This window comes from Hemitrygon akajei, chromosome 15 (genome assembly GCF_048418815.1).
Source record: "Hemitrygon akajei chromosome 15, sHemAka1.3, whole genome shotgun sequence".
NCBI lineage: Eukaryota > Metazoa > Chordata > Chondrichthyes > Myliobatiformes > Dasyatidae > Hemitrygon > Hemitrygon akajei.
Genome location: NC_133138.1, coordinates 16,568,221 through 16,590,653, shown reverse-complemented (window position 1 = coordinate 16,590,653; position 22,433 = coordinate 16,568,221). Strand labels below are relative to the sequence as shown.

At 37.9% G+C, this 22,433-nt stretch overlaps 1 protein-coding gene across 1 annotated transcript in view; it reads left to right on the top strand.

The window, feature by feature from the left end:
• The window catches only part of LOC140739190 (phospholipid-transporting ATPase VB-like), a 293,630-nt gene that overhangs the window by 216,766 nt on the left and 54,431 nt on the right, over positions 1–22,433 (top strand). Inside the window, exons 10-12 of the mRNA XM_073067239.1 lie at positions 1,033–1,160; positions 3,816–4,065; positions 4,485–4,732. Of these exons, the coding sequence (XP_072923340.1) occupies positions 1,033–1,160; positions 3,816–4,065; positions 4,485–4,732 (626 nt within the window). The remainder of the gene's footprint in view (positions 1–1,032; positions 1,161–3,815; positions 4,066–4,484; positions 4,733–22,433) is intronic.

Here is a 22,433-nt window from a genome sequence, read left to right as displayed (position 1 = left end):
CCATGCACCCCTCATACAATCTCTTCTCCCTCCTGCCCTCTAGGAAAAGGCTCCGAAGCATTCGGGCTCTCACGGCCAGACAATGTAACAGTTTCTTCTCCCAAGCTATCAGACTCCTCAATACCCAAAGCCTGGACTGACACCTTGCCCTATTGTCCTGTTTATTATTTATTGTAAATGTCTGCACTTTTTTGTGCACTTTATGCAGTCCTGGGTAGGTCTGTAGTCTAGTGTAGCTTTCTCTGTGTTGTTTTTTTTTTCACATAATTCAGACTAGTTTTTGTACTGTGTCATGTAACACCATGGTCCTGAAAAACTTTGTCTCATTTTTACTATGCACTGTACCAGCAGTTATGGTCAAAATAACAATAAAAGTGACTTGACTTGACTTGAGTTGCTTCCCTTATTCTCCTTCATGCTGAAGGTCATGAGATCTCTGTTCATGGCAATAGTAATTAGTGTGTATGTTGTATATGGTACATCATGTGGCCACTGTAAGTCAATAGTGGAGCAGTGAACATTTATGGTAGTTGACAGAGTGCTAATGAGGAGAGATATTTTCAAACAGTACTGTCATGAGTTCTTACCTGTTGGAGCTCCCTTCATTCAAGAGTCAAGTTGTTTAATGGCATCTGCAGTGCACAAGCATACTGTCTTCATCCAGACAGATACTGTACATAGTATTCCAACTCAGTCCTCCTTTCTGCATAGTAATAAGCTTTGAAAAGTCAAAACTTACCTCAGGATACTCAACTTCTGACCTGTTTTAATTGGCATTTGTATTCCTAATATTTAAACTAAAGTGTGATTTTATGAAATCATCGGTGTGAAATCATTGTTGTAAGTGATGCTCTTTGTTATGTTTCTACTGACCGAAATAAATTAATTTCATTCATTCATTTATTCATTTCAGTTCTCTAACACAACTTTAGCTTATTTTCTTTTCAATTCACTGAAAAATTGATACTAGAGCTTGACAACATGCACTTTCCTAAGAGATATGTTTCCTTTAACCATACATTTTCATGTTAGGTCATAGAATTTGGGTTGGAACTTTCCCTTCATTGTCTCCATTTGAACTCCCGGACCAGAATGGCAGCTTCATTTCATCTGTTATATCTTTTTTCCATGCATTTCTGACAATGATGATACTATTGCAGGTAAATCATATAAAATTTGGACTGTTATTTTGTCTATATATGTTTATATATGAATGACTTGCATATTTGGAATATTTAAATCATGAGGCCTGTCGACCAAGCAGTTACTTTAAGATTGAAAACATACTGATGTTTACTTCTGTTTTGGGAAAAAAAATTACATGAATGTACATATAAGCTTGATCTTAATTCAAGTTCCAAGCTAAAATAATGGTTAGTTTGCTGTATCATCCTTGTTCTAGCCTGCAGATTCCTTAGGAATCCTGTGACCACACTATCCTTTGTAGGCTCGTGGATATATCTGTATTTGAGGCCTTCCTACTGCAGCCATCTCATGAAATGGAATAATCTGCATATGTGACCAGACCTTAAGTGGCAGAACATGAGGCCCAGTCCTGTAACATTCCAGACCAGGGGTAGTGAATCTTTTTGAGAGCATTTTTCCCAAATTGGTGATAATATTCTTTTAAAAATATTCTCTTGCATGTCATGATAATTTTGAATAGAGATTATCATTGATTAATAAATTACTAACAATAATGATGGACTTTTCTTAAGGAAAATGAATGAGTCCTGTTGCTTATTTATGTGTATTCATTGTTTTATTATTTTAAAAAAAGTATAAGAGAGATTGAAATAAATGAAGTATTTTAGTAAACTTGTTCAAGAATTATTAATATTAGTCTTTAAACATCGTTTCTAAATAGTATTGTTATTGTAACCTTTTACTACCCAAATACCGATGAGTACACCAGATCTGTGAGGATTTCAAAACATATTATCCAATATCACATGTTCTCACAACCATCTAGCTGGTGCCAGGACAGCATGAGATATTTCCTGTGGAAACATCTCACTGCTCTTGAGCTGTAAAAAGTCATTCTTTGCTTCATTTTACAGTAAAGATGATCGATATATATCTTTTTATTTTGGGAGGGGTTTAAAGAATCGATGAGAGGCAGACAACAAAACGCTTGTGCATGTCGTAGGGTTGCACTCCTGCACTAGACCTTGTGATACTCTATGCTCCAAGTAGCCTGCAAGTGTTTATAGTTGAATCGAGAAAAAAGACACAACAGTTAAAATGTAATTCAGTAGTTTTAAAAGAAAATATACTTATAAAACAAATGTAACTGATGTAATTGAGTTCCAATATATTAATAATTGAAATAAGAGAGGGTAAAAAGCTACTTACCTTTGCTTCCTTGCTTGCATAAAGCTGATGGGCCAGAGATGAGTTTTACCTGACCTCTCAGCTTGGAAGTGTTTGTGTGTCACCCTGGACATGGACTAATTCTATGAGTGGAAAGTGGCATCCAATTTACAGCACATTTTGTACTCCTGCATCATTGTGTAGGAACGTGCTGACCTGCTTGGAGCATTTTGCTGGCAGATCTCTTCCAAGTCACTGGCAAAATGTAAATACATTTCAGCCTATTGAAACGAGACTTGAAGGTCAATGGACTTTTAAGTACACCTGTACAACTATACATTAATACAAATATCTAATCAGCTAGTCAAGTGGCAACACCTCAATGCTTAAAAGCATGCAGACATGGTCAAGAGGTTCACTTGTGGTTCAGACCAAACCCCAGAGTGGGGAAGAAGTGTGATCTAAGTGACTTTGGCCATGAATTGATTGCTATTGCCAGATGGGATAGTTTGAGTACCTCAGAAACTGCTCATCTCTTGGGATTTTCATGCACCACAATGAACGGTGGAAACAAAGAAAAACAAAAAGAAATCTAATGAATGGCAGTTCTGTGAGCAAAAAACACCTTGCTTAATGGAAGATTAGAGGAGAATGGCCAGACTTGTTCAAGATGACAGGAAGTTATCAGTAACTCAAATAAACACACATTGGAACAATGGTGTGTAGAAGAGCATCTCTGAATGCAAAACATGTCAAATCTTGAAGTGAATGAGCTTATTAGGTACCTGATATAGTGGTCACTGAGCAAATTGAATGTCTGCTCGCATGTACACTCAACTACAGATTTTATACATAGTTAAGGCACATCTTTTTCAATTCACTGAAACTTCAGTATTACTGAAGGAGCTGTTTTAAAACGTGAAATATTGGTATCAGCTAACTAGTTTGATCATATTGAAAGTTACCACATCGCAGAACCTTCCAACTCCTTCAGTCAGCTTTTTCTTAGCTTCAATTATGCCATTCTATATCTGTACAAAGACTCTCTATATATTTCCATTGATCAGACTTTCATAAGACCATAACATCATCAATATGTGTTGTCAGTACAAAACTGTGCAAAAATCTTTGTGATGAATATAACTATTTACAGCATGTTTTGCAATGTGCATTTAGAATCAGTTAGATAGACTAGCAGCTATGTCCCTGTGGGAGAGGTTATAAGTATTTTTGGGAGGATATACAGTAGAGATGGCAGAAACCATTATCTGCGGGCTTTTATTTCACTGCATCATGTAAACTCAAAGTGTCAGAGCTCTGAAGAGATTTCAGATCAATATTTGAGCTCTGTTGAAACAGATTGCCAAGCTCCAGAAAATTACACATTCAAATGGGAGGACGTAGCATATGTATGTATTAATTTCATAAAAAAGATTGTTCAAGAATATTCATATAGCTTTCTGTGAAATTGGCTGCTTAATTACTTTTGCTTTTATTGACAGGTCTTAATTCCTATCTCTTTGTACGTTTCCATTGAGCTAGTAAAGTTGAGTCAAATATTCTTCATATGCAATGATGCTGATCTGTACGATGAAAGGACAAATACACACCTGGAGTGCCGAGCTTTGAATATCACTGAGGATCTTGGTCAGATACAATATATTTTCTCTGATAAGACTGGAACACTTACTGAAAACAAAATGGCTTTTCGTCACTGTAGCATTATGGGTACAGAGTTTCAACATAATGAAGGTAGTAAGCATTACAACCTTATGAGTATTAATATATTTAATCAATTCATATAGAAATTAAAGGAACGCTCATAATGTTTTGATTTAATTTCTGTTGCTGAGATAATTTAAATGAGCTACAAATGTTCAATAAGGCAGAATGTATATGACATGCAGAAACAACTGAAAGTTAAGGCTATAAGATGGACAGATGCTTGGTGTCCATTGGTTTGAACAGTTTAGAGATAAATTTTCTAGATAATTTCCTCTTTTCAGAGACATCAAAGTAAGATGCTTTTGCAGTCAGTATTTCCCACTCCATTCATTTCCAACGTCCATGTGTCTAACTCTGACAATGAAGTGTATAATGTATGTTAATAACTTGCAATTTAATAATCCTGTGAATTCTCTGATAGATTTCCTGAATGGTTTTTCATTTAGCCAAACATTTATCTACGTGCACACAGCCGGATGTCCTGGATAAGGAAGGACCACAGTTGGAGACCTTAGGCCCCATCACCAGCCACCAGAACAGTGTGTCAGATTTGAGGCCGAAGAGTACAAGACTTGTGAAGCAATCACACAATATCTGCTCCCAGCAGCAGCGTCCCACTGTTGAAAGTCATAAGGAGTCGATGATGCCTGGTGGTAACATCCCTACCCAGAAAATAACGTTAAAAAGCTCAATTGTAAGTAAAATAAAATACTGTATATTTGCATAAATTCTGGTTTGAGAAAATCACTTGTTCCCTGAGCCTGGACATATTTTACAATCTAATCCCTATAAGAAATAACATATCAGATTAAAATGATAAATTAACTTGTTCCATAAGTAGTTGTGCTGAGCGAGGGCTGGAACAAGAAGGCTATAAATTATCATAATGCAACTTCCTTAAGGAGATGGTTGTCAGGAATTTCTGCACTCGATTGGTAAGCAGCAATTTGTGTAAAAATTACATGTGTATTAGTTGAAATGAATTGAATTGACTTTATTACTTACATCCTTCATATGGAGTAAAAATCTTTAGGTTATATCTCCATCTAAATGTGCAATGTGCAATTTTTGGTAATTTGTAATAAATAATATGTACCACAGGGCAGTCAATATAACATGGAAATACAGTTGTATCAGCATGAATTAATCAGTCTGATGGCCTGGTGGAAGAAGCTGTTCTGGAGCCTGTTGGTTCTGGCTTTTATGCTGTGGTACTGTTTCCCAGATGGTAGCACTGGGACAGTTTTTGGTTGGGATGACTCAAGTCCCCCATGATCCTTCAGGCCCTTTTTACATACCTGTCTTTGTAAATTCCTGAATAATGGGAAGTTCACATCTACAGATGCACTGGGCTCTCCGCATCACTCTCTGCAGTCCTGCAATTGAGAGAAGTAAAGTTTCCATACCAGGCGGTGATGTGGCCAGCCAGGATGCTCTAAATTGAGCTCCGAAAGAAAGTTCTTAGGATTTGGGGGCCCCTACCAAATTTTTTCAACCACCTGAGGTGAAAGAGGTGCTGTTGTGCCTTTTTGACCACACAGCTGGTATGTACAGGCAACATGAGACCCTCGGTGATGTGTAGGCCGAGGAACATAAAGCTGTTCAACCTCTCAAATCCAGATCCACTGATGTCAATAGGGGTTAGCCTGTCTCCATTCCTCCTGTAGTCCACAACCCGCTCCTTTGTTTTTGTGACGTTGAGGGAGAGGTTGTTTTCTTGACACCACAGTGCAGAGTGGGAATGGAATTTGACCTTCCTCTGCCATTCTGGAAGTGAATTGGCCACCTGGCAATTATTTTCATGAGCATAGCAAAAAAATAGTTCATGGGGGCATATAAGGTAATAATAGATTTGGAATGATAAAGTGGAGCAGTGATTGGTACAAGAACCAGAGGCTCAAATTTAGAGACATGATGGAAAGACAGAGGCATTGTGTGTATAATGGGGATATCTGAATTAACTGAAAGAATGTTGGAAACAGCACCAACTGGTGCTTCTAAAAAGGCAATAGAGCAGTTACTTGAAGCTCCATCATTTGTAAGACTATGGGGAATGAACAGGGAAAGAGCATTAACTAGAAAGTGTGAGTACATTCTTCTTCTATCCCACAATAATTATTTAATTCTTTTGCAACTGGAGTAAATTGGGCCACACTATGCAGGCAGCTTGAGACATTCAGAGAGGAGGGTACAATCAATTTTCAAAATAAATACTCTGGAAATCGTTACATTGCTTTACAGGACAGTATCACAAGAGTTCTGTAACATTTGGATTATTCAAATGTTGGGTTATTTATTCCCTGCTACGTGGCTAAGAAAACTTCAAGTCTACATTGGGCAGTTCAGAGCAGGGATAGAGGGAGTTGGAGTAAATTGCAGTATAAATCATTACTGGACTGCTCGTCAACACAAACAAGTCAACTGAATTCCTGGTTGGCATTTGGCACATTAGCACTGAAATTGAGACCATATTTCACACCCAGCCATATAATATGGTTTCTTTGTAAATGCTGCCCAATTTAATGTTCATATCCCACTCAGGGAAGAGTATAATGGCACTATGCACACAATCTAAATATTTTAATCAATGTTGTGCCCCTGGGATATTTAAATAGACTGTCTATATTCTCCAAATATTTTCAACAGTTTTACATAACACTGAAATTAATCTTTGCAATGTTAAAGCCATGAAATATGCCTCATACCAATTTACATTCATTCCTCTAGACTCAGTTCAGTACTGGAATATAATGTTGTAATGATGTGATACCTGTAAATCACACAATATATTTATTACTTATGTGAATATATTGTCTGAGTTTGCCAGCAGCTTCAGAAAAATGGCATTGTGCTGTCCATCTCCTATTTGAAATGCGTTGAGTAGGATGAGATTGTTGTTTGAATATTGGATACAAACTAAACACATGATAAAGTTGATGTAATTTAAACAATGTGACATTTGATGATTACAACTAAACAACTCCCAGGCAATATAATTAACTTCCACGTATGCAATGTTTCACTTCTTGAAAAAGTTAGCATTTAAATATAGAGAAAGCTTATTTTTTAATATTTCATGTTTTGTTCCTTGATCTCTTTCCCACTTTCTCAAATATCTATTGTTAGTAGTTGATATTTCCTTTATCACTAAATTCTTCTTTTTCACTTTTTACATTATTTATTTCATAACATTCCAATATAATTGGTAAGGGAGATGCAGATTTGTTTTATTTTGTTCACTGTGGTTCCACAAATCCCATTCTCTCAATGCTGTGTTATCTGGCTTACACTCTCAGCATCTTGGCATGCAGAAAAAAAAACAAATCTAAATTGCAGACTGTGTTAGATATTCAGCCGACCACTGGCTATAACCATCGAAAGACTCCTTGGAATCTTGAATAAGGCTGAGAAAGCCCAGAATTGTTTTTAAAAAAGGAGTGATGAGGAGAAATTTCTTTAGCCAGAGGAAGGTAAAGCTGTGGAAGTCATTGCCACAGACAGCTATGGAAGCCTAGACTTAGGCTATATTTAAAGCAGAGGTTGATAGTTCTTGATTTGTAAGGGTGTGTAAAAGGTCACGGGGTGGGGTTGGAGGAGAAGGCAAGTGAATGGGGCTGAGAGAGAATAATAAATTAGCCGTGATCAAATGGGGGAGCAGACACAATGCATTGAATGGCATAATTCTGTTCCTATGTGAAATGATTTCATGGGAATTTGTACGTGGTTAAGTTCAATGTATATTATTAAAGGTCAGTTCAAACTATCTGCTATTTTCATATTGACGAGTTCCCCTGCCAAACTGTTAGCTTTCTTATTTGAATGTAAATATGTGTAAGAAAAAATGAATGCATTTTTTAAAAATTTAAGGGTAGAAACATAGAGTGATATATCATGGTAACTTGGCATCCCCATTTAGCCCACTGAGTTCTCAATGACCATAAAACCCAATTTGTACTAGTCCTAGATTATTTTCCCTACAGTACCCTCAGATTCTGAAACCTGCATAAACACACTAGAGACAACTTACAGTGGCCAGTCAATATCAATGAGCATTTGCACTGTGGATAGAAACTACAGCATTCCATTGAGTGAGAGGGAACTCCTGCAAACTCCTTACAGAAAGCAATTAAATCAGAACTGAATCTATGCCACATGAGCTGAGAGGAAACAACTCCGCCAGCAAATCGGCCACACCGCCACAATCTACAAAATGGCTTCTCGCCCAGATTTGTTGACTCACGTCGATTTTACATATTCAGTTGCTCACTCATCTGATGTGTTTTGGCCGCAATAATTGGATTCATATTCTGTTTAACAATGACAATGGAATTAGTCCAAACCTCTTTATGGCGGAGGCAAGGCATGAAATATGATGAGGTATTTTTGAGAATTATTCTGTTAACTTGGGTATGATAATGATGGACATATGTTAATGAGGGTTGAAAAGGGATTAAGACATATTAGCACATAAATTTTATCTTGTCATTTGAAGCACTCCTTTCATCTTTCACTTTCATATTTATATATTTATATGAATTCTTTATGCAGTAACAAACTTGTTATTCACTAATAGTTTACTGTCAAAAATCCCAAGTGATCAAATTTCATCCAAAACTAAGTTGGGAATTATGTACATTTCATGGGTAAACATCTCCACACTTTGGCTGGTAAATCAAAGGGTTGCTCACCCACTGATTTAAAAGGAAATAAGTGAATGGCATTATCATGATAAGTTCACTAATGTTGCTCAAGCAGAAACCATTTGTCCCATTAAGCCTACCTCAGCAATGGCTCAGAACAGGCCACCTCTTACACCACCATGAACTTGCCTCTTTTCTTGCACTAATTTCTTGTTTTGCGCAGTCTGTTTTTCTTCATTGTCTTATATTAATTTATATGCAGCTTGTATCTTGTCTGAATCTACGAGCATGTGATGCAACTGCAAACCAGTTTTTCTTTGTACCAGTGCCTTACTGTACTTGTGCACATCAAAATAAGCTTGAATTCACTTGAGCCCAGTACAGCCCTTTGGTGCAGTTTACAAAATAATTCTACTTCTCCCTTCTTTTGCCATTCCCACATATGTATTCCTTTTCTCTCCTGGTGAGAACAAATTCAGAGACTTTTTTAAGCGAATAGTTGTTCCCACTCCATTGCATGATGCTAATAAGACCATAAGATAAAGGAACAGAATTAGGCTATTCAGCCCATTGAGTTCACTCCACAATTTCATCATGGCTGATCCTGGATCCCATTCATTCCCATACACCTGCTTTCTCACTGTAATCCCTAGATGCCCTGACCAATCAGGAATCTATCAACTTCTCACGCGAAGGGTCTCGGCCCAAAACGTCGACAATGCCTCTCCTATAGATGCTGCCTGGCCTGCTGTGTTCCACCAGCATTTTGTGTGTGTTGTTGTTTCAATTTCCAGCATCCGCAAATTTCCTCGTGTTTGATCTATCAACTTCTGCTTTAAATATTCCAATGGATTTGCCCTCCACTGCAGTCTGTGGCAGAGCATTCCACAGATTCATCAATCTATGGCTAAAAAAAGTATCTTCCTTACCTCTGTGCTAAAAGTTTGACCCTCAATTCTGAGGCTGTGCCTTCTAGTTCTGGATGCCCCCACCAGAGGAAACATCCTCTCCACATCCACCTTTTCTAGTCTATTCAACATTCAGTAGTTTCAATGAGATCCCATGCATTCTTCAAAATTCCAGCAAGTACAGACCCAAAGCTGCCAAACTCTCCTCATATATTAACCCCTTCATTCTTGGAATTATCCTTGTTAACCACCTCTGGGCTCTCTTCAATGACAATACATCTTTTCTGAGATAAGGGGCCCAAAACTGTTGACAATACACCAACTGTGTCTGAACTAGTCTCTTAGAAAGTTTCAGCATTATCTCCTTGTGTTTTTTTTATTCTATTCCCTTTGAAATAAATGCCAACATTACATTTGCCTTCTTTAGCATCGACTCAACCTGTGGATTCACCATCAGGGAGTCTTGAACGAGAACTCCCAAGTCCCTTTGCACCTCTGATGTTTGAATTTTCTTCCCATTTAGATAATGGTCTGTACTGTTGTTCCTTTTACCAAAACACATTATCATACATTTCCCAATACTGTATTCCATCTGCTGCGGTTTTTACCCATTCTTCCAATTTGTCTAAGTTCCTCAGCAATACCTACTCCTCCACCCATCTTTGTATCATCTGCAGACTTTGCCACAAAGACATCAATTTCATTATCCAAATCACTGACGAACAATGTGAAAAGTAGCCCCTGAATGACTCCTGAGGAACACCACTAGTCACTGGCAGCCAACCAGAAAAGGCCCCTTTTATTCCCACTTGCTGTCTCCTGCCTGTCAGCCATTCCACTACCCATGCAATTATCTTTCCTGTAATGTGAAAGGATTTTATCTTGTTAAGAAGCTTAGGTGCGTTACCTTATCAAATACCTTCTGAGTAAATGAGATCTACTGCCTCTCCTTTGTCAACTCTGCTTGTTATTTCCTCGAAGATTTGTTAGACAAGATTTCCCTTCGCAGAAACCATGCTGACTTTGACTTACTTTATCATTAGTCTCCAAATACCCTGAAACCTCATCTTTAATCATAGACTCCAACACTTTCCTAACAACTGAGGTTAGGCTGATTGGCCCATAATTTCCTTCCTTTTGCTTTCCTCCCTTCTTATAGAGTGGAATGACATTTGCAATCTTCCATGCAAATGGACGATACCAGAATCAAGTGATTCTCGAAAGATCATGAGCAATACATCCATTAACTCCTCAGCAACTTCTTTTAGGGCTCTGGGATGTAGTCCATCTGATCCAGATGACTTATCTGCCTTAAGACCTTTGAGTTTGCCCAACACTTCTCCCTTTTTTAATAGCAATGGCACTTACTCCTGCTCCCTGACACTCATGGACCTCTGGTACAGCTTGTGTCTTCCACAGTAAAGCATGAAGTTAAGTAATTACTAAGTTCATCTGCCATTTCTTTGTTCCCCATTACTACCTTAACAACATCATTCTGCAGTGGTCCAATATCAACTTTCACCTCCCTTTTATTCTGATACCTGATTGCATTCCACTGAAGGTTTAATGATTATAAGATTGTTTCTAAAATTATTGATTCCTACATGGCTTACAATATCCAGGGAATGGCAGAGTTAATATATATGTATTGCCAAAACATCTTGCTTGAGATATGTGATGTTAAAAACATTGGATCTTTGAAAATAGAATCCCAGAACCTAATTATTAGTATTTATCTTTGTATTTAAGAATCCAGCTTATTGTATGCCAGTTAACTTAATAAGCTACTAGTCTATAACATTTATTTGATGGACATTTGATAGCTGGCAGATCTTCTTGCATGTTTCTAGTAAGCCCATACCAACTGTGTGTCATTGTACCTCAGGCAGTAAGAGTAAAATCCTATAAAACACTGAAGCCTCATCATATGCACAGAAGTTTAGCATTTCATAACCAAGGAAGCTGAAAGAATTTGTTTGTTATTTCATATTCTTGGTCTCTTTTTGCCACATATTTTGTGAAAGAATAATCAAGTCAGGATGTCATCTTCCATTGTGATACCGAAACCTCATTTGTAACAACTTTTATTGAAAATATGTAATTCACATCACATACACATAGATTTCAATTACAGTGGAGGGTAAAATCAATTTACAAGCCTAAACACTTCTGGCTGAAACTGCTTGATAAATCTACCATCGTGCTTCAAATCCCAAGGTTGCAACGACTACCAAGGCAGCAGCAGCAGGTGTGTCTAATTAATAAAATTAGCTTGGCAGTGGCTTATAAAATTGCTATTCCACTGTTGCTTGCTGCTCTGTAAGTACATAATAAAACAGTTTGTCAGTTAAAATGTAGATTCTTAACAACAGCTTTTTGTTTTTATGGTCTCATCATCTTGGAAATTTGATTACCATTTAGTAACTCTTCGGAGACTCATTGAATCAATTATTAAAAATTAAGCTTTTTGATATGGATTACCAAGTATTTTTAATAAATTTAAAGAAGATTAAATCCTACTGAATTGTTTCTCTGCATTCCTAAAGTTCACCCGCTGCTGTGTCTTGATTAATCTTGTTCAATGCATCACGTGGGAAAAGAGCTTTATTTAATTTTTAGGGCTTTTTTAGCAGTAACATCAAGATCCCATCCAACGACATTGCTGCCGCAGCTCCCTGTATGTTCAACGTTTTCTCTTTCCACAGATCCTGCTTGTCTGGTTGAGTTCCTTCAGTATTTTCTGCATTAGTTTCACATCTCAGCACCTTGAGTTTAATTGCAAACAATAGAAAATCTGTAGATGTGGGAAAGCCAAGCAACAAACTAAATACTATATTTGAGTCAGGCACAAAATGCCTGACTCAGCAGCATCTATGGAGAAGAGTACAGTGGACATTTCGTGCTGAGACCCTTCAGCATTTTACGAGTGTTACCTACCTCCAGTTTAATTTGGTTTCTGACTCCCATGTCTGTCTTATTAACATCCAGCAATAAAGATCATTCCACAGATCTGAGAGCATTGCAGAAATGTCTATTTTCAGATGGACTCTAATCAATGGTTTAGTAGAAGAGCTTTAAGAGCCCCACTCTGTGCAATCAGATCTGGTTCATAAGATTTGAGATCATTGCATTTTCATATTCTTTCTCAGATCAATGGATTTGTACTACAATGCCATCAACAGATAAAGGAAGAAATATGTACTTTTCCACAAATTCCAATGTTTCTTAGTTTTGATGATGTGATAAAAAATGACAGAACATTTGATTTATTATTTTTAAAAATCAAATATTTAGTTCAGAGACGAGCAATTTCCTCATATAAAAGGTAATGAGTATTGGTATTTCCAGACTCTATTCAAAATTGAGCTCGAGTTTTGCACACCAAAAACTTGGTTCACATTGACTGCAAGAGTAAAGTTCAAGTGAAACTTGCCAAATTGAATAGAGCAGGAGCATCAGATATTTCAGGACTTTCTCTTCTTCTTTCATTATTAAAATGTAATTTATGTAAATTGATTTAGTTGAGACCAGTATAAAGAGTCACAGAGCAATGTAGCAATGATTCAAATCCTTCAGCCTGACCAGGCTATGCAGACCAAAGTGCCTATGTATCTAGTTTGATGCATATCTCTCCAAGCCCTGTGCCTCCACGTACCTATACAAGTGCTTCTTAAATGATACTATTGTTTCTGCCTCAACCACCTCCTCTAACGAGTTGTTTCATATACTCACTGCCTTCCATATATTGAAGGAAAGTTGCCCCTCAGGTCTTGCTTAAATATTTACCCTCTCATCCGAAACTTGTGCCACCTGGTTTTGGACTTGGCTAATATGGGGAACAGATTATTACCATTCACCCTTATCTATGCCTCAGATCATTTTAAACATTCTCCTGTGGTGCAAGAGATAAAGAGTTAGCCTAGCCTTTTTCAGAGATAATCTTGTCTTCTCTATCCTTGCATGAATGGTTTCAGGAAATGTCAAAATGTAGCCATTATTGGAAAATGTTTGGAAAATTCTGAAGGGCATAGGAAAGAAATCCAACATATTATGTTTCTGACTAATTTAATTGGTATGCAGGAAAGCCAGTTCTGTTCTGGAAATGATACTGAATAGGTAATGTTGGGTAATGTTAACAGGGAGGTAAAATTGAGTTTAAAAAGTCCTTCCTGATGTTCAGATTGACACAAAATCTAGAACAAGATACCAAGTGAAAAATATATCAATCATCTAAATGGTATGCTTATTCATACCATTTAGGTTGTGTGGTTACTGCTTAGAGTTTTCAAAGATTTTACCCACTAAATAATGAAATATAATGTGAGTGGTGATTTGATACTGAATAATCCAGAAAACAGCAAAATCAAAATATTAGGTTTTTATTTATCTTTATATTTTTTCCTGTTATCATCATGCTGCAGTGAACATCAAAATTTGTAATGAACTGAAAGCAATTGAGTTACATCTTTCTTTTTGTAACCACGTGGGGCTATTGGAATCCATTCTTTTTAAAGTCTAAGTATTATGCATTAAGCCCATTCCCTGTTTTCATTATGGAAAATTACAGCATATGCTACTCTTATGCCAAATGCTGCAAAAAAAATCATTAAATTATGCAAACAAGATTTTTAAAGACTTCTAACTTCACCTCACTTTGTAAAAGCTGACACCACAGACAGTAACTACTGGACGGCCTGAAAACAGCAATTGAGCCCAAATTTGTCATAGAACGATAGGGGTTTACAGCAGAGGAAAGGAAAGGTATATATGATCTAACATATCCTTTTAGCTCATTTGAAGTAATTCTTTCTTCATAACCCAATATCTTGCTGGACTTTAAATCTTGGGGAATTCTGCACTTCTCTATCAAAAGATTTTTCCAGGTATGCAAAGAGTAAAGGACAGGCAAGAGTGCCTGACAATTCTGTTGGAACTCTTTGAGGAAGTAACCACCAGGATAAGCACAGTCAATTGATGTTGTTTGCTTGGATTTTCTGAAGGTTAACTTGAAAAGCACACCGAGGGACAGGATATATGCACGTTTTAAAGGCATAGCTTGTTTGTGGAAGTCTACATGACTTTGTGCAGGGGCAGATCATGCCTTACAAATTTGATTGAGTTTTTTGAGGAGGTGATAAAGGAGCTTAATGAGCGTAAGACAGTGGACATTATCTACCTAGACGTTAGTAAGGAATTTGATAAGGTCCCTCTCCCTCGTGGTTCAGTGGTTCAGAAGATAAAGATTCATAGCATCCACGGTGAATTGCAAGTTTGGATTCAGAACTAGCTTTCCATAGAAAACAGAGTGTGGTAAGCTATGTATACCTGCATAGACATGCCCCTCTGCTGACTGCTCCTGTGGCTCCTCCCACAGACCCCTGTATAAAGGCGATTGGGGCACTGCTCCTCCCTCAGTCTCCAAGATGTCGTGCTCCCTTTTGCTGTTAATAAAAGCCTATCGTTCTCTTCCAGCCTCCGAGAGTTATTGATGGTGCATCACAGAGTAAGGGTGGAAATCTTTATTCTGGTTGAAGGTCTGTGACTAGGTCTGTGACTGCAAGGTTTGGTGCTTGGACCTCTGTTATTTGTGATAGTGTATCAGTGATTTGAACAAAAATGTAAATAGATGAATTAGCTGGATTTTGATGTCCCCCAGATTGGTGGAGATGCCTAAAGGACTTTCAAAGAATACAACAGGATGGGCAGAGAAGTGGCAAATAGAGGTGTTGCATTTTGGCAGGTCAAATGAAAGGAGAAAATGTGTATTTAATGATAGACTCTTTATTAGCTTTAAGATATAGAGAGATCTTAGGGTCCTGGTCATAGACCACTGGAAGTGCCTATGCACGAGGCTAAAGTACTAAAAAAGGCAAATAACATACTTCATTGGTATGAGTGCTAAGTACAAGATTAAGAAAGTCATGCTGCAAGTTATATAAAACTTTAGTCTGACTCCTCTCAGAGTCCAGTGCTCTGTGTGCATTTCTAGTTGTGCCATTTATAGGATGGATATTGAGATGGTGTAGAGGATGCAGAGGAGATTTAATAGCATATTGCCTGGATTATAGCTATAAGAAAAGATTAGACACATTAAGGTTGTTCTCCTTGGTTTATTGGAGGCTAAAAGGGAGACCTGATAGAGGGTTTTAAAAATTATAAGAACCAAAAATAAGGTAGACAATCAGAAACCTTTCCCAGGGTAGAAATGTCAAAACCAGAAGACATGCTTTTAAGGTTGGAAGAGTGAAATATAAAGGTGATGTGTGGGACAGTGTTATGTGCCTGGAATAGGTTACTAGTGGTGGTAATAGAATCAGACTGTTTAGTGGGGTTTTGGGAGGCTTTTAGATAGACATATGAATATTGAAAGAATAGAAGGATGTGCCTGATTCACAAGAGGAAGACATTTAATATAAATCTACATCAACATTAACACAACATAACTGACTGTATGTCCTGTCCAGTATTGTACTGTTCTATGTTTTGAATGTTATGCAACACACGCAAAATGCTGGAGGAAGTCAGCAGGCCAGGCAACATAATTTTTAAAATCATTTTTAAGTTTAATGCCCAGTTTTGTTATTACATTTGTACTTTGGGATGAATGCACATGGACTATTCGTTCACATCTTGGCCTGGAAATTCATCAAGACAACTAAAAAACACCTTGCACCTGCTCTGAAAATTTAAGTTAAGCAGAAAGAATAATTTTGTGTACATTTCTGGGGCTTTGGTACCCATTGGGAATCTTGACATTTTGTTGAATCTTCATTCCCTCTGCCTATTTAGCATGAAACCTTCTCCACCCACCTTCCTCCAAAAATAACATAAACATTAGTACAACATGCAACATTTGTCTGCAGTGAAATTTTCAAACTCCCAACTCTGAAAAGCTAGTCTTGCATAACATAAAAATTTTATTAACCCTATTTGTCATGAAATCACATTACTTAAAGAGCCATCTGAGATCTCTGACCTTAATTATAACTTCATGTGATCTAACTATAGCAACACACAAAAAGTACTGGAGGAACTCAGCAGATCAGCATGTATAGAAATGAAAAGGAAGGGGGAAAAAATAAGAAGGTGGCCCCCCCGGAGGGTTGAGAGGAAGGAGTAAAACCTCGAAGGTGATACGTGAAGATGGTGGAGTAAGGATGAAGTAAGAAGCTGGGAGGTGACAGGTAGAAAAGGTAAAGGTTTAGAGAGGAAGGAATCGAATAGGAAAGGAAAAAGGAAGCATGAGAGAAAGGAAAGTAGGAGGAACATGAGGGGTGGTGATAGGCAGTTGAAGGAATGGGGTAAGAGATGAGTCAGAGGGAGGAATTGAGTGAGGGGGGAGGGAGGTAAAATTACTGGAAGTTGGAGAAATTGATGTTCATGCTGTCAGGTTGGAGGCCACCCAGACAGAATATGAGCTGTTTCACCCTGAAAGTGGCCTCATAATGGCAGACATGTCAGAATGGGAATAGGGATTGGAATTAAAATGGTCAGCCACAGGGAAATCCTGCTTTTTTGCAAGTGGAGTGAGATGCCCAATTTATGTCAGTTTCACCAATGTCGGACAGGATATATCAGGAGCACTGGATATAGTAGACGACTAAACAGGATTGTTTGGGGCCCTGAATGGAGGTGAAGGAGGAAGTGACTGGGCAGGTGCAGAACTTCTTCCACTTGCAGGGGTAAGTGCAGGGGGGAGAGTAGTGGGGATGGATGAATGAGCAAGAGAATCATGGAGGGAACAATCTCAGTGGAAAATGGAGAGCGGGTGGAAGCAAAGATGTGTTTGGTGATGGGGTCCTGCTGAAGATGGCAGAAATTGTGGAGGATGATGTGCTGGAGGTGGTGGCTCTTACAGCTGTAGACGAGGACAAAAGGAACTCCATCCCTGTTAAGGCAGTGGGAAGATGGGGTGAGGGCAGTTGTTCAGGAAATGGAGGAGATGCGGATCAGGGCAGCATCAATGGCGAAAGATGGGAAACTTTGGTCTTTGATGAAGGAGGACATTTCTGATACCCTGGTAAGGAATTCCTCATCCTCAAAACAGATGCAGTGAAGATGAAGGAACTGGGGAAAGGGAATGACATTTTTACAGGAGGCAGGGTGAGTAAAGGTATAGTCATGATAGCTGTGGAAATCATCATGTTTATAAAATAAATCAGTAGGCAGTTTGTCTCCAGAGATGGAGATAGAGCTTGAGAAAGGGGAGAGAGGTGTCAGAAATGGACCAAGTGAATTTATTTTTATTTTAGTGGGGAGTAGGCCCTTCTGCCCCTTTGGGCCACGCCACCTCAAAAACCCCACATCCCTGATTAATTCTAATCTAATCACAGGACAGTTTTTTACAATGACATATTAACCTACTCGGTATGTCTTTGGACTGTGGGAGGAAACCGGAGCACACGGGGAAACCCATGCATTGTAATAATGTGCTAACTGCTATACCATCATGGCACCCATTTTAATTTAAGAGCAGGGAAGAAGTTGGAAATAAAGTTGATGAAATTGACGAGTGCATCATGGATGCATGAAGCAGCACCAATCCAATCATCAATGTTGTGCATTAAGTGTTGGGGAGCATTACCAGGGAAGGCTTGGAATGTGGACTGTTCCATGTAGCCTACGAAAAGGCAGGCATAGCTGGGGCCCGGCTGCGGGTGCCAATGGCTACACCTTGTGTTTGGTGAAGTCAGAGAAATCGTAAGAGAATTTGTCGAGTGTGAGGACCAGTTCCACCAGACGGAGGGGTGTGGAGGTGGAGAGAAACTGGTTGGGTCTTTCGTCAAGGAAGAAGCAGAGAGCTTTAAGGCCTTCTTGAGAGGATGTAGAAGTATACAGGGACTGGACATCCATGGTGAAAATGAGGCAATCCAGGCCAGGGAATTGATAGTTGTTGAGGAGATGGTTTAACCACTTTGGTTGAGCATGTGACTTAACTACTTTGGTTATGGAGTTCAAGGTTGCTGTCACAGTTGGGTTCCCTGATTTCGGGTCTTTTGGACAGCTGGTGCTGATCTCTATCATATGCTAGTCAGCCTCCCACTGGGCAGACGATACAGGAATCTGAAAGCACCTATCACCAGGCTCAAGAATAGCTTTTATCTCACTGTCTCGAGATTATTGAATAGTCCCCTTGTATGATGAGATGATCTCTAACCTAATTCAGAATGGCCCTTGTACCTTACTGTCTCTCTTTGTTAAAGTAACAGTTTATTCTGCATTCTGTTATTGTTTTCCTTTGTACTGCTTCAATGCACTGATGTGGCATGTGACAATATTAAGCAATTTACCAATTTATGTTTTGTGATGTCGTGTACGGCCCTCTGTTTCCCCCTCCCAGTCCCCTTTAATTGGAAGTGTTGCTTTAAAAGGATTAGGAAGAGTGACCATAGTTATCGTAGGCTTCCTAATAGTGCAGGCATTCACCAATGGTACTCGTGTACCCCCAAAGACCTCCTGCCAGGAACGTCTGACTGTAGCCCAAGAAAAACTGTAGTCTCACATATAGTAAGCATGCCTACTCAAGTTCAAATTAAATTTATAATTAAGTACATATGCAGTATGTTACCAAACACTGTCTTGACATTCATTTTCTTGCAGGCATTTACAAGTAAAAAGAGAAAAACAATAGAAATTAGGAAAAGCTACACATAAACAGACAAAGACTACTAACATCCAGTGTGAAGACGAAGGCAAATTGTGCAAATAAAAAAACTAAGATCATGAGTTGTAAAGAGTACTTGAAGTTGAGTCTGCAGGTCGTAGAATCAGTTCACCTTGATGGTGATTGAAGTTATCCAGACTGGTTCAGGAGCCTGATCTGCAGGGAAATATTCCCACCAGAGCAGCATCCCTTACAGGAAAGAACAGCATGAAATGGAAATGTTGCTTTAATGTTTGTTTGATGATGAACTTTAATTAAAAAAAAACAAAAAAAAGAAAAAGATGGCGAAGGTGCACCTCCTGCATCACATACTGATGAATTCAAGAATGTGCAACATATTGATGGGGACTGTTTAAGAACAGAATAATAACAGTTTTCTGACATTTAAGTTCCGGCCTTTCATACAACTTTTACAATTAGTTTTAGTTGATGACCCTGAATGCTATCATTTCATTAAAGTTTCCCTTCATGTTCCCCTTAAACTTTGCAGCTTTCGCCCTTAACTCATGCCTCTGGTTGTAGTCCTTCCCAACCTCAGTGGAAAAAGCCTGCTTGTGTTTACCTTATCTATACCCCTCAATGAATACCTCTATCAAATCTCCTCTATGTTTTAAAGAATACAGTCTTAACCTAATCAATCTTTCCTTATAATTCATGTCCTCCAGTCCCAGCAACATCTTTGTAAATTTTCTCTGTACTCTTTCAACCTTATTTACATCTTTCCTATAGGTAGGTGACCAAAACTACTTCACAATACTCCAAATTAGGTTGCACCAGCATCTTATGCAACTTGAAAATAACATCCGAGCTCTTGTACTCAATATTTTGATTTAAGAAGGCCAATGTGCCAGAAGCTTTCTTTATGACTCTATCTACCTGTGCCACCACTAACAATGAATTATGGTCCTGTATCCCCAGACCCTTTGTTCTACCGCACTGTTCCGTCCCTACTGTTCACTGTGTAAGACCTATCTTGCTTGGTCCTACCCCTGTGCAACTCTTAGTACCTTTTGCCTGCAATTAAATTCCATCGGCTATACTTAATTGTCAGTAATTTGGAGAAGGTGCCATAACACTTAGCAAAACATGCATTAACTACTCAAACTTTACTGAAACTAATTAAAATATATAATATGGAGGTTGTAAACAAATGATTGTTCCAAACGAATGATCTCAAAGTATATGCTTTTGATTATTAATTTGATTATTTATTAATGCAATAAACAGTAGTGGATCATATCTTCTTTAGTATATTTTCTTTATTGCATTTGTCATATTCAGGTTTAGAACCCTTATCCAATGCTGAAGTATAAAATCTTCACAATAGATGAAGGATCTAGAGCCATAATAGAACAACTAAAACAAAGTTAATATGTACTTTGTAGAGTAATAAAGAGAAGAATAATTGCATGTATGATTCTGGAACAATAATCATCTGTGTCAGAGAAGGAACAGACTGTTTGAAGATCTGGAGACAAATAGACTAAAAGATAAATGGATCATGGGGTTTGGTGTATAAATTATTGAACCCCCCCCCCATCATATTATTATGTATGCTTGGCTGTTCACTTGTCTTTCCTATTTTATATTATACCTGTTCTTAGTAGCACATGAAAATCAAAAAGCCAATAGCCATTTTACTTGCCCTCAAGTTTTTTATTGCATCCGCATCCAAATCTCCAAATGTGCCTTTTTTTTATGACAAAGAATGATTTTGAGAACTTTTTATAAAATAATCTTCTTAATTTCCCCACTAACTTGAAGAGAACAGTTAAAATAGAATGCTTAATTGTTTAGAAATGATTTCAATTATTGGCTATTTTTGAAAACAAGATTCTGCCTTCACCAGAATAATATTTACATAATGTGTTTATACAGATATATTAATAGAGATAATCTTGCTGATTGGTTTTCGCAAGAGGTCATTTAGAAAGTCAAGTGTATAATATTCAACAATGCAAAATATCTTTATTATGCAGCTCAGGAATTATTTCCCAATGTTTCCCTTTTAAGGCTACAAAAGACAACTATTGTCCCATGCTCAAATTAATTAGAAGCTCTTTGTTCTCAGAAGAAACTTCAGTCATCTGGTGATCAGATGCTGCCTTTTGAATTCCAGGAATCGATTAGTTTTTGTGCCTTTCTCCATCAAAAAGAAAGAGGAATGGACTAGAGTATAATTTATACATTGAAACTGAGGTACTTACATTTGTGGAGTTGCAGCAGAAGAAACTCTGAAGGAATTGAGGGAAGTGACAATATAGATAAAGGAAACAAATGTAACTTAATAGTTGTGAGGTAATAACAAAAATAGCAAGCTCAGGCGAGTTTGAAATGTTGCTAATCAAGGAAGTTAAAAAGAGGGAGGGCTGTGATGACAGCCCAGAGAAAGCACAGACCTCCAAGATATGGAAACTATTGAATCAGTTATGATTTCAGTGTAAGATATCAGGGAGATGATGGCAAGCAATCTTGATATGTAGAACAGAAATTTAGGCTTCAGTCCAGCAATGTAACACTGTTCTGCATTTTATGCCTTGGCATGAAATGAACCACAGGAAAAAAAAGATGAACTTCAGGACTGCTACTCAATGAAGTTACTTTGTGAAAGGTAGGGCAAAAGGTTTATTGACAAGCACATAAGTTAACAAAGGAAATTTATTTCAAATCTTGATGATTAAACTAATGCATCTTCATCCAAATGTCAAGTTAAAAAGACACCTACTTGCCTAAAGAATGCTATGGTATTGTGGTTGTAAGAGACGTGCTTCAATAATGATGAGCAGGGCAGACATAAGCTGATTGATTACCTGATGGAAATAGGAAAGATAGGATTGCATTATTACAGAAAACAGTTGTTCATGCAACCCACAATAGTAATTCGGAGTTGTAGATATTAACAGATACTCGTACAGAGTGATTGTCAGAGAATACCTATGTGATGATATTCACAGTTTAATGGACTTGTATGATTTTGGATGCAAAATAGGGTGGAGTCAATTTTCATGTTCATGTGCATTGGTTAATCTTAGGCCAATGAATCAAAGGAAACCAGGATTGTACTACAGTCATAGTCATTGAATACTACAGCAAAGAAACATCTCTTCCACCTTAACTGGTCTGTGCTGAGCCTTTACTCTGCCTAATCCCATTGAGCTGCATCCAAAGCATACCCCCCTTATT